This window comes from Miscanthus floridulus, unplaced genomic scaffold (genome assembly GCF_019320115.1).
Source record: "Miscanthus floridulus cultivar M001 unplaced genomic scaffold, ASM1932011v1 fs_527_1_2, whole genome shotgun sequence".
Lineage (NCBI taxonomy): Eukaryota > Viridiplantae > Streptophyta > Magnoliopsida > Poales > Poaceae > Miscanthus > Miscanthus floridulus.
Window position 1 is genome coordinate 42,892 of NW_027096889.1, and position 13,439 is coordinate 56,330.

A 13,439-nucleotide genomic window follows, 5' to 3' on the forward strand; every position below is an offset into this window, starting at 1 on the left:
GCATCAGGTTGAGGAAATACCCTTGTCACTTCACCACACAGAGGTGCTAGCTCATATTGCATTGACATCAGAATTGCTGGAGCAAATTATTCGGGAGCAGAAGGAAGACCCCGAGGAGATTCCTCACATCAAGAAGTTGCTAGCTGAAGGACGTGGACCTCATTTTAGCATTGATGAGATGGGAGTCGTGAGATACAAGAATAGATTGGTGGTTCCGTCTAATGAGGAGCTGAAAAGGAATATTCTAAAAGAAGCCCATCATTCCAAGCTATCTATCCACCCTGGTAGCAACAAGATGTACCATGATCTACGTCAACTGTACTGGTGGTCTTATATGAAGCAAGATATCACCCAGTTTGTTGCAGAGTGTGACACTTGTGGTAGAATCAAGGCAGATCATATGCGTACTCCTGGATATGCTGCGGGCTTGTACCATCTCTTTTCCTGAGAAGTGGGATCATTGTTTAAAGCTGGCAGAATTTTCTTATAATAACAGTTATCAGGAGAGTATTCGCATGGCGCCATTTGAAGCTTTATATGGACAAAAGTGTAGGACGCCACTAAACTGGGTTGAAGTAGGAGACCGTGGGTACTTCAGGCCTAATTTCATAAAGGAGGCCCGAGAGAAAGTAAATATAATTCGTGAACACTTGAAGGCAGCTCAGAGTCGACAGAAGGCTTACGCAGACAAGCAAAGAAGACCTTTGGAATTTGCAGCTGGAGATTTTGCGTATCTCAAGGTATCTCCTATGAGAGGGGTACATCGGTTTGGTGTCCATGGCAAGTTAGCCCCTCGGTATGTGGGTCCATACAAGGTGTTGCAGCAGTGTGGTCCTGTTGCTTATCGTCTCCAACTCCCAGAAATTCTCTCGGCAGTTCACAATGTATTTCACGTCTCGCAACTGAAGAAATGCCTACGAGTTCCTGAAGAATCTGTGGAAATAGAAGGACTTCCGCTCCAACCTGATCTGTCTTATGTGGAGCATCCTATAAAAATCTTGGATGAGAAGGAGAGAGTGACCAGGAATAGGGTGATAAAGTTTTACAAGGTGCAATGGCAAAACCATTCAGAGGACGAAGCCACCTGGGAGCAAGAGAGCTACTTAACAAAGCATTACCCCCATCTCCTCTCTGGGTCGGATAGTTAGTGTTGCGCCATATATATTTTCCTGTCTCTTTCTCACACTAGGCACATAAATCTCGGGTCGAGATTTTCTTTTAGGGGGGTAGATTTGTAACACCCCGGTGTTACATTGTAATGTTTTGCTAAAACATCGCAGGAGCATCATGTATTTGTGCATATGTGTGTAAATTGGAGTATAAATCAATATACGACATTTGAAACGTTATCCGAAATGGGAAATAAATGTTAAGTTTCATGTCGCTTTATATTGTCTAGTATTCTAAATGAATTGTTATCAAATAAAAATGATGCAGAGCGTGTATGTGAACTTTATTAAAAAATTTGTAGTACGTACTCAGTAGGCGACAATGGAACAAGTAAGTCGGAATTGGAATTCGACGCGAAACCGTTCGAAGTTTAAGTCATTTCGCGTAAGTTATAAATGGGTCGACGAAGCCACTTTTGGTAATTTGTAGAAAACCCGTGCACGTCATCTGCTTCGGACAAGCCATCACTGACCATGGTCACCACTGTGCCTTGGTTGCCTGCCACCGCACGCAAGCACACTGCGCACGAGTCCTATCAGCTCTGCACTCACGTGGGTCAACCGCGCGGACAGTCGCCTAGGCACGTCTCACTGTCTTCCGTCGTCATGTGCACGCGTACCTTGTGTTAATGACCGTGGATGTGCCAACGCCTCTGTCTTCGCTGAAGCCATGGCCAACGGTACCTCTTGCTTTCAATTCGACGTGACCGTAGATCGTTAATGAAATTCGTCGCATCCTTGGCTCCGCGAGACAGCCAGCAGCTTGATTGACACCACCTTGCCTATTGTAGCACCTCACTGTGCTTCAATTTTGGAAGCACAGCTCCGCCTGCTCCATAAGAACGAGGTGAACTGCGCCGTCGTCCATCCACTGAACCAGAGCATACCAGTTCAATTCACCGCACTGCTAGCTTCTCCTTCAGCTGCTCATTGCACTGCCCACTTCATTCAAAGCTCCACCGCCGTTTTGCATCTTCTTCATGGCCGGCGGAAGATCGCTCGAGCAGAGCAAGCTTACAGCAGCCGGCGGTGCGTTACTGTTCATCTTAGCTTACTGACATCATCATGATGTCACCCCTACGTCACACGTGTTTGTGGCCGCTTTTCATGTAGGAAAATAAAGCCGTAATACGTTGAAATATGCCTCTGGGCCAGTTTCCCGCGCTTGCAGCCGCGCTGGGCCGGCCTGCCTGCCACTGCCGCGCTGCTCGGCCCACTGCTGCGCTGCCTGCGTCCGGCCTGCTGGCCCGCTGCCGCTGCTGGCCCACTGCCGCTGCTGGCCCGCTGCCGCTGCCGCTGCTGGCCCGCTGCCGCTGCCGCACGCGCGCGTCTGCGCGTCGCTGGGCCGCGCTGGCCGCTGGGCCACGCCCGCTGCTGCCGCTGGCTGGGCCGCGCTGCTGCTGCGCACGGCCTGCTCGCGCTGGTGCCGCGCCCCCGCCATGGGCCGGACTACCGCGCGCTCGGCCGCTGCCGCTGCTGCCGCGCCCACGCGCCGGCGCGCTGCTGGGCCGTGCCCGCGCTGGTGCTGCTGGGCTGTGCCCGAGCTGCTGTGGGCCGCGAAGGTGAATACGTTTTCTTAAGATCCAGAAGCATAGAAATGATTATTCAATTTAGTTTCAAGCTAACTTCGATAATTAGTAGTAAATTGCATGGTTGTCCAAAAATAGTGAAACCAGGTTCGTTAGATTCGCAAAAATACAATCTACTTATTAGTACAGTTAGATTGCAGTTAGCTATTATGATGATAGGTTCATAAATTTTAATTAGCAAGCTTAGCATTATATAGATTGATAATTGTAGGAATTATTGTGGCAAATCGGTAATAGTTTTATCTTTGAAAATTTTACAGTAGGTTCACTAGGATATCGTGTACTTGCTGTAAATTTTATAGCCTTAGAACGAGTTGTTAGATAAAGTAGCTATTGCCTTTGCTTTATCGTATATAGCGTAAACTAGCATTAGGGGTAAGAATAGCGGTAGTTGCTATAACAATAATGATACTTTGAAATGGTTATCGGTGACAATAGGTAGCCTAGTACCGTGGTCGATATCCATAGCTTAGTAGCTAAATCAATGTACTTTTATTTTAAGAGCTGCTGTTGTTATATTCCTAAGCATTGCATCATCATTTCATGCATGTAGATCACGAGCTGGTAGACTTCGTGCCCGTCGTCGAGCCGGAGTACGACGAGGTGATCGAGGAGTACGAGGAGGAGATCTTCGCACAGGAGGAAGCCCAGGAGCCTGTTGGTGCTGACTTTGCTGACCCGGCACCTGCCCAAGGCAAGCCCCGGTGCATAACCCCTATTTTTAAATGATCACTGAATATATTTATATGATATGCATTTACGTTACAGGCATTTTATGGAAACTACATGCATAGATATATCCACCATGAGTCCTACTAGTGCAGGTCGAGTAGCTGCCATGCTCAGGATGTCGGTAGCGTGAGTAACCTGCCGTTACTCGCAAATAGGTGATTACACTATGATATCATGATGAAATAATGGAAAGGAAAAATGGTGACCGGACAGGGATGTGGATTTGGTACTGGTGGGTGTGAGGGGTTGTGTCCTGCAGCCAACAGGGCATAGCTCGGTTACACTTTTTCCCTGTCTGTGTCGATTAAGGACCAGTCGTTGCATATGACTCTAGACAAGTCACAGACTATTGTCCTGAGCACATACTTGGGTATGGGCGCAGGGAAGACTTGCTGCTCTCTTGTCGCGGATCCGGCTCTTTCCGGACCGACTGATGGGAAGAGGAGGTGGTGGAGGTCCTTACGCCGCACTGAGTCCGGGATTCAGAGGCGGGGGCTTGGAGTCCAAGTTTGGACGGGGACCTGGACACCCGGGACAGGAGAGTGGTGGGTTAGTCCTGCTTGTGCCTGGGGTACAAGCGGGGCGTGTGTCTTCGGGGCACCCAGCTGGGTACATTGATTCGCGAATCGCCGGGCTATCCGGTACGGCTTGTCTGCGGTTTAGCACCGTAGTAAGAACTGGAAGTGAAAAAGGAGAAGGAACAATATCGATTGCTCAACCCTTGCTTGAAAGTAGAACAGGTGCTTATATAGATTGACTAGATGAAAACTTAATCCGGCTGATGATAATAATGTATCAATAAGGATTCACTATTAGTATTGCTTTTTGCTAAAAGAGAACCAGCAACCATAAAGCCTAGCATATTCCTTGGAGTCGGGAAAGTATTCCCACTGATCGGATAAGTCTTGTGAGTACATTGTGTACTCAGGGTTTATTTACCCCTGTTGCAGGTGATGCTTGAGGAGTTCCTTGTGTGGAGGATCCATCTGGTGGGCTCAGACGGAATCCTCGTTATCTTATCGCTAGATGTTATCTTTTAATATTCCGCTGTTTATCATTCCGCACTCTGTATTTGGTATTGTAATAATGTACTTTTAAGAAACTCTAATGTATGAGATGGACTTGTGTTGTAACTCGTTTTCATTATTGGATCCTTGGGATAAATGTGGATCTTTCGGGTTCTCCCTCGGGGTGTGCCCGACGGATACCGCTCGTGGTAGTGGCTTTCGGGGTGCTTAGTGTCTGGTGGAAGATGAGCGCCTCCGTAAGTATGCTATTCCGGGTGGTTCTGCCACACAACATACTCCAATTTAATAATAAAGTCACAAATGTAATATGTATGTGGTGCAAAGTGGGGTTTGGGTGCACCAACATTCTCAGATCTATAATAGAATATTTAAATTGCATTGTACTATTATTGAAACAAATCACATATGTACAATGACAAATTACAACAGGTACAGAACATCAAGTAATTATACATAATACTGATGTCTTGTAAGGATTGAAATCTAGCTAAACACAAAGCTAAATTAACAATACTGCTGTCCAAACGAAAATAACAAAGAAAATGATAATTTCTAGGAACAAAACAGAGCAACTTCGGTTCAGGCAGGCAGTAAGGGCAGCCCAACAGCGAGGCAGGGCGCGCAGGCGGGCAGGCCAGCCCATAGGCCATGGCGCGCTGGCAGGCAGGGGGGCGCGGGCGTCCAGGCTGCAACCTGGGCTTGGGCCACCGTTTTATCCCAGCCAGGGCTGCTGCCGTGGCATACAAAGGAGCGATTAGGGTTTGGGAACCCTAACCGGTTTCCTCCTGGCCGCCGCTAATAATTGTCACCGCCGCTGGCAATTGCAACTGCCGCCGCCGCCTTTGGCTGCTGGCCGCTGAGCGCCGCCACTGCTGCTGCTGCTGCACTCGTCGCCATGCCTCTTGCCATCATCTTATGCCTCCTTTTCCTCCTCTCATGGTGGGCTCGAGCTGAGGCCCGTTCTCCTGCCATGGAGAGCTGTCGATAGGGCGGACCCCACTCATCTTCGACGAGCTCCAGCTGCAAGGGCCTTTCGCTGCATGCCAGGAACGGTGGATCCACCTCCACCGGCCCTTTCCAAGCAGCTTAGAGGCGGGGAACCGCCCCCTCCTCGTCAGAGGAGGAGAGGTTCCTAGCTCCGAGGGTGTTCCCTAGTGGGAGGGCGGTCCGGCTCAGTCCACGGTGGCAATTAGCCACCACGTCAGCGTAGGAGAGTGTCTGATTTGGTGGAGGTGCTGGCAGAAGCATGACGTCGAGGTCGTAGGCAAAGTCGGCCGACCACATCTCCGCTCCGACGCAGCGGTTGAAGAGCAAAGGGGCCCCATAATGAGCGGCCATGGTGCCACCACCTCCGTTCCATGGTAGCATGAGCAGGGCCGACGACATCGGCAGTGGTGGCAGCAGCGGCAGCAGCATCGGTGGTGCCACTTCCACGCGCCTGAAGAACATGGCTAGGGCATGCTTCGGACAGACACCGGGTGCGAACTGCAGCGTGGGCTTCGGGCGTGTTGACGAATGGCAGCCAGCCCTCTCTCCAGTGAGATCCCATGGAAGCAAGGGGTCCGGTGGTGGTGGATGTCATGGGGCGTGGTGAACCGCGCCCTGCAGCATGTAGCGGCGAAGAGCACCGCCGTGGTGCCCGCGAACAATAGGGGTCTCCACGGCGCCGGTGATGGAATCCACCATGGCATTCATGGAAGGTAAAGGCATCATCATCCTGTACCTTGGGTTGAGAGGTGCTTCCTTCTGCTCTGCAGTGACGCCGGGGAACTCTCCGGCGAGCCCTCCGGTGAACTCCCTTCTTGGCTTCTTAGCGGTGTGAAGAGCGTGCGTGCGTGATAACGTATTATGAAAGAAAAGTGGAACTGTGAAAAGTGACGGATGTCATTGTATTGATGAACAATAAAGGTTTTTATACAGGCCCCATAGAAGGAGCAGTTGTGCGTCAGTGACACAGTCACTAGGTGCCTTTTGAATGTGTCTACAGGAACCATCATTACCAGTTGCTAATGACATGATTAACTAATTGATCACTAATTAATCAATCTTAACAAAAACCACCTCCAAATTTACTAGTTCTCGATCCTCAGACTTTGGTCTACTAGATAGGCTAGATAGTCTCGCTCGTCATCAAAAAATCCCACTCACACCGCGACTCCTTCCCACGTGCCTTCTGCTTTTCCCGCGATTCCTTTTGGCTTCCCGCACGTGGCACTTCTGCTACTGCAAGCATGCCACCATCTGGTCCGGCCATGTCATGCCACCACTTCACCGGGGTGCGCCTCCTACACGTGCTAGATCATCCGATTCTCATTTCTGATGGCCCCATCAACCGGCATTGGTGGGAGTCAAAGATGTTGGCCGATCTCAGATTCAGATTGAGGAAAGCCCTGAGGGTAGCTTGGCCATAGGCCGCTTGTTAGAATTGAAATGCAAAGGATTTAGCTTGTGTTACAAGATGGTCTGCCACTGCTTTTATAAAGCAGCCGACTACCTCCTCCTCACCTGCTATAGCATATTCTAAGATGCTGAGCATATTCCTAATACATGGCTTGGAAGCAAAGTAAAAGTAAAGTGCAGAAAAGTAAGATACAAATGCAGCCGAGCACTAGGCTTATCTATCAATTCTCCCCATAAGCCTTGTGCCGAGCACTATAAGTGATCTACCGTAGCTCAATCCTCTCCCTCATCTCCTAGAACTTGGTCTTCCCAAGCGACTTAATGTGGATATCAGCCAGCTGATCAGTGGTGACAATGTGGCTGGCCTTGATGCTCCCATCCTCCAAGCAATCCCTGATGAAGTGGTACTTGATGCGAATGTGCTTGCTTCTTTCATGGAAGATAGGATTCTTGGCCAGAACTTGAGCAGACTTGCTATCCACCTTTAGCTCAACCACATCCACATTCCTACCAAGGAGCTCTGCCAACATCCTTGACAGCCATAGTGTCTGAGTTGCTGTAGTGGTGGTGGTGATGTACTCAGCTTCACAGCTTGAGAGGGCCACCACCTTCTGCTTGAGGGACTGTCAACTAACCAAGCAATTGCCGAGGAAGAACATGGTCTCCGTCGTGCTCTTGCTGGTGTCCACATCACCGGCGAGGTCACTATCGTAGTAGCCGACGAAGCGTGCCATATTGGGGGCCCTACCGTAATGGAGATCGTAGTCGAGGGTGCCCGCCACATAGCGAAGAATGCACTTGACAGCCTACAGATGCTCCATCATGGGCCGCTCCATGAACCGGCTCAGATACCCAATGGCGAATGAAAGGTCAGGTCGGGTATGGACCAGGTAGCACAAACTCCCGATCAGCCACTAGTAGTAAGTTGGATCGACCTCCTCCGCCATGCTGTCCTGACTAAGCTTGAGCCACTGTTCCTCCATCAGGGTGTGGGCTGGATTGCAGCCTATCATGCCACCAAGCTCGAGGATGCGCTTGGCAGAGTGGGTTTGGTGAAGGGCGATGCTGCTGGCATCCTGGCGCACTTTGATGCCGAGGTAGAAGCAGAGGAGGCCGAGGTCGCTCATGTCGAATGCCCTCTTCATCTTAACCTTGAACGCCTCCACCTTCTGTCCTTCAATGCCGGTGATGATGAGGTCATCGACATAGATGCCCACTAGTAGGACATTGTGCCCGCTGCCCCGTTGGTACACCATCGCCTTATGCGCGCTCTGCTCAAAGCCCATCTTCTTGAGCATGGCATCGATCTTCGCGTTCCAGGCGTGCGGGGCCTATCGTAAGCCGTAGAGGGCCTTGTGCAGGCGGTATGCCTTATCTTCTTCTCCAACAACGACGAAGCCCGGTGGCTAGCACCTGTACACCTCCTCCTCGAGGTCGCCGTTGAGGAAAGCGGACTTGACATCCATGTGGTGGACCTGCCACCCCCTCCTAAGCCGCCAGCGCGAGGAGGACATGAACTGACTCCATGCGCACCACAGGGGTGAAGGAGTCGTCGTATTCGATCCCCTCTTGCTATACGAAGCCGTGCGCCAGTAGCCGCGCCTTATGTTTGATCACCGTGCCCTGCTCATCGTTCTTGAGCTTGAACACCCATTTGAGAGTGATGGGGTGGTGGCCACCGGGCAGTGGCACCAACTCCTAGGTGCGGTTCTGCTCGACAGACTTGAGCTACTGCTCCATCGCAACCCGCCACGCCAGATCACCCTCTGCCTCAACATAAGTGGTCGGCTCACCGGCGTGTGTTAGATAAATCTAGGCGAAGAGCCGCTCTACCTGGCCTGACAGAGACTGGTCGCCAATGATGTTCATCACCGTGTAGTACTAGAGTGGCTCATCATCGTAGTAGGCATCCAGGCGATCTTCATCAACCTCCAGCGGCGTTATGTACTCGATCTCTAGCGGCCCTGCATGCGCTGGTGTTGTAGCAGGCAAAGCAAAGGATGCCGTAGCTGGGGACGGAGGTGGTGAGGTCGGCTAGCCTGCCGACTAGCTTTTTGACCGCTGCTGATGAGCTTTTGACTGCCGCCGATGAGCTTCTAAGCTCCCTCAGATTTGGTGAAGGCGAGCATGGTGGAGCTGTTGATGTGGTCAGTGAAGCTAGTGAAGTGGTTGGCAAAGCCACTAAAGTGGTCGGCGTTGGTCCTCTAGCCCACTCATACTCGACAGTGAAGTCACGTAGAGCTACCACCGATCCATTGTCAGTTGCCTTATCCCACGCCCAGCCACGGCCTTCGTCGAACACAACATCGCGCGCTACTCGCACGCGCCTCATCACCAGGTCGAGTACACAATAGGCCTTATCCCCTTCATCATAGGCGATGAAGAATCCAGGTGAGCTATGATCGTCGAGCTTGCCAATGTGGTTGAGCTCCTTGATGAATGCCAGGCAGCAGAAGACCCATAGGTAGCCGACCACTGGCTTGCACCCATGCTAGGCCTCAACGGCGTCTTGTCGTCGAGTGCCTTGGTCAGTGAGTGGTTGAGAAGATGCACAATGGTCATCACCACCTCCCCCCAATAGATCATCGACATCCCTCTCTGCTTGAGGAGGGCACGGGCGGTAGCCACAACCGTTTGGTTGCAGCGCTCGATGACGCCGTTCTGCTACAGGGTGTACGACACAGAGTAGTGGCGCTAGATCCCTTCGTCAGTGTAGTACGTTGCGAACTCAGCCATTGTGAACTCACCGCCATTGTCCGTGCACAGCACCTGGAGCTTGCGGTCACATTCCTTCTCAACAACAGCTTGATGGCGCTTGATGGTGTCCGTAGCTACCGCCTTGGTGTCGAGCAGGACCACCCACATGTAGCAGGGCATGTTATTGACAAGGATGAGGATGTAGCGCCGACCTCTATGTGTAGCCGGTGTCATAGGGCCACAGAGGTCACCGTGTACAAGTTCTAGCTTCTCCTTGGCTCGGAAGCTCACCTGGCGGGGAAGGAGAGCCGCCACTACTTGGTGAGGACGCAGGTGTCACAAAACTGCTCTATGTCCTTGACTCATGGCATGCCCCGCTCCATCTCCTTATTGCCGAGCTGCTTCAGGGCCTCGAAGTTGAGGTGCCCAAAGCGCTCGTGCCAATGCCAGGCGTCGTCATCATGACAGGCTGCAAGGCATATGGGTTGTGCCACCTGCACATGGAGAACATAAAGGTGATTGGCGCCTCTATTCACCTTGCCAAGAAGTCAGCAACGGCAATCCCAGATGCGTAATATCCCGTGCTCAATCTCCGCGCATGAGCCGTTCTCATCCAGCTATCCCAAGCTGATGATGGAGTTCCTCAGCAAGGGGATGTAGTAGACACCGGTGAGCAGCCGGTGCTCGCCAGTCTTGGCGGTGAAGACAATCGAGCTGACCCCCTTGATCTCGACGGTGGAGGCATCACTGAACTTGACGGAGCCTTTCACACCAGAGTCCAGGTCAGAGAAGAACTCATGCCGACCAATCATGTGGTGGGTGGCACCGATGTCGAGATACCAGCAATCAATCTTGTCATCGCCGGTACCGATGCCGAGGAAGGCGTGGGCACATAGCTCATCGAGGTGGAGTAGGGCGGAGCCGACCGACGCGGGAAGGGGAAAACATGAACCATTCTCCTCCTCCCCTGTTTCTTGTCGCAACTCAACACACCCATGCACTAGGAACAAAGCATGGCCCCCCTCCTCTGCTTGCGTAACGTGAGCCTGCCCACCGCAGTGTGGAGGAAGGCGGCAGTGCCTGGCCCAATGGTCGATCTTGCCACAGTTGAGGCAGGTATCATCCCAGGTTGCCTTGCGCTCGCCAGTGGCACCTCCATTAGCACCAGCCTATGCCTGAGGTCCTTTCTCTTCCTTCTTCATGCCATCGCGCAGTCGCCGACGATGCTCCCTAGGCGGACCAGAGCCGGAAGCCTCGCCCTTCTTCTTCTCAAAATCCCGCCACTACTCGACGATGTAGAGCGGCTTCCCTCCGACGGTGCTCAACTCGGTGTGGGGCACCTCCTTGCGATCTTACACCACCTTGATCCTCCTGGTGACCTCCTCGATGGAGAGCGCATCGAAATCGAGAAGCATCTCGATCGCCAGCATGATCTGGGAGTACTTCTTGGGGATGCAGCGCAGGAGCTTCTCCACTATGCAAGCAACGGTGATGTCGGTGTCACGCCGTTGCGCGCCATCTGCTGCATCAAGATAGAATGGTGAAAGGTGAAGTCCTCGACTTGCTCACCAGGGTTAAAGGCGAGGCCTTCCCACTCCTGTCGAAGCCACTGTAGCATCACTCGACGGATTCGGTGGTCACCAAGGCGCGCGGTTGCAATGGAGTCCCAAGCCTCCTTTGTCATCGCCTTGTTGGCAAGGGAGGTGATGAGAACAGGCCCGATCTTCCGAGAGGTAGCTGGTAAGTTCGATTTGTGGAGATCTCGACGTTGGCGATCCGGCTTCAAATCAGACACGATTCGAACCCTGCAACCGTTACACCACCGCTCCGTTGGTTATCAACCAAGCACAACTTGATTGACCTCGCCAAGAAGGCTTTTCCTGCAAGCGAATCGAAGAGCACAAGCAAGAAGGTAAAACACGCAATCTGAAATTGCAAATATGAATGACGCGAATATCAATAGAGGGTTCAAGAACTCGGTTCCAAAGGACTAATCGACACAGTGGAGGAGATCAAGAACGGGGGCCCTAGATCACTGTAAAAGGATTTGTCACCACAGTTACAACGAACAATTCAGTTTCTCGATGGAAAACTAAACTCTAAACAAAACCCAATTGTGTAGCAGCGGCGGCGGCTGTGTTTATAGTCTAAGACTCGACCTAGGGCTGGGGATGGCCAGGGGTTGGGCGCCCACAACTTGGGCTTAAGGCCCGACACGATACATGGCCAAGTTGGCCCAAATAGGTGACGCAGCACCTTGCCGTGGTCACACAGAATGATCCACGGACCTTCTGGAGCTGGGACCAGATCCAAAACGACGGCATCGTCGTCCCCTTTCCAACGCATCCAAGAACGGCCCGTTTCGATGTCGTATGAGGAAGTTATGACCGAAACAGTAACGACGTGTCTGCTGAATCCGAGGACGACGTGGCAGCTGAGTTGGAAACGAATTGCAACTTGGGGAAGACCATGGCGTCGGTGTGTCCAGCGTGGCGATGTCCTCATCATCCTCCCCTTCTCGAATTGGAGTCGTCCTCGACTCCATCTTGGCGATGTCCTCATTATCCCCCCCTTGTAGAATTGGAGTCGTCCTCGACTCCATCCCATCATCAACGAACTCCTACAAAAGGTTAGTGACAGCAGGCAATGCACCAGACATAAAAGGTTGACAAAACATAGTATAACATGGTGCATCAGGATTATCACATAACTCAGCAGTAGCAGGAGTTGTAGCAAGAAAAGCACCTCCTTTTAACTTAATCCCATTATTTTTAGCAATGTCTGTTGGAGGTTTATTTTTTATCTCATTAGCATGTTTAATAATATCCGTAGGAGACAGAGGCAGCAATGTAATTTTCTTGTCCTTATGTATGATAGTGTATGTATTAGTTCTACCATGGTGTAAAGCATCATTATCAAATTCCCATGGGCGACCTAACAAAATGGAACAAGCTTGCATAGGAACAACATCAAAATCAGCAGTATCATGATAAGAGCCTGTGAAAAAGCTAATGCGTGCTGATTTAGTTACCTTAGTCTTACCACTATTATTGAACCATTGAAGTTTATATGGATACGAATGTTGTCGTGTGGTCAAGCCAAGCTTGTCAACCAAATCTGAACTCACCAAGTTGTTGCAACTCCCGCTATCAATGATAGTGAGAACACGACAACCCTGCACAATGAGATACATGTGGAACAAATTGTGGCGTTGGATCTTCATCTCTTCTTCATGACCCACACGTGTACTCAACACACGCTGCACAAGAAGGCTAGGGTAGTCCGCGGCAGCAGCCACAGAGTCAATGGTGATGGCCTCCTTGTCATGATCGCCCTCGATGGGATCTGCATCAATGTTAGCAGCAAAGGCTAAATCATCTTCAACATCACTAGCACTTACATATCCATCCTCGGTAGCAATGAAAGCGCGACGACTGGGGCATTCCTTCATGACATGTCCCATGCCTTTGCATCGGTGGCAAATGATTTTAGAGCTGGACGAGGAGGAGCTAGTAGAAGCACCCGGAGTGCCATCTTTCTTCAGCTGTGGAAACTGCACATTAGACAATTTACTTACCCCGGAAGAAAATGGAGGTGTAGATGGCTGTGGTGCAACAGGAAGCTTGGGCGTCTCCGGCTCGGAACGCTGCTGAAAATTCCTCCCATTGTTAGACCTGAAAGGCTGGTGTTGTTTGCGTCCCTGTACTTCTCGTTCGGCCTTAATAGCAAGATGATACAATTGGGAAAAATTGCGCCATTCTTTGTAATCAAGTATGTTCTGTATATCATGGTTTAAACCACCAAAAAATCTAGCACTAGCATCA

At 51.2% G+C, this 13,439-nt stretch overlaps 1 protein-coding gene across 1 annotated transcript; it reads right to left on the minus strand.

Annotated features, from left to right (window-relative positions):
- Positions 1-1,974: 1,974 nt before the first annotated feature.
- On the minus strand, positions 1,975-5,415 carry LOC136532124 (uncharacterized). Its single transcript, XM_066524733.1, has 3 exons — positions 5,328-5,415; positions 2,302-2,744; positions 1,975-2,040 (listed from the first exon to the last, which is right to left on the minus strand). Exons 1-3 carry the CDS (start codon positions 5,413-5,415, stop codon positions 1,975-1,977), a joined length of 597 nt encoding a protein of 198 aa, XP_066380830.1.
- Positions 5,416-13,439: the final 8,024 nt, after the last annotated feature.

Bases quoted from the DNA above. Each gene is read 5' to 3' on its own strand.
- LOC136532124 (XM_066524733.1), bottom strand. From the start codon at position 5,415: ATGGCGACGAGTGCAGCAGCAGCAGCAGTGGCGGCGCTCAGCGGCCAG. The intron at 2,745-5,327 runs GTGACAATTATT...CTGGATCTTAAG, and splicing joins AGTTGCAATTGCCAGCGGCG to AAAACGTATTCACCTTCGCG. The intron at 2,041-2,301 runs GTATTACGGCTT...GCTCTGGTTCAG, and splicing joins GCCCAGAGGCATATTTCAAC to TGGATGGACGACGGCGCAGT.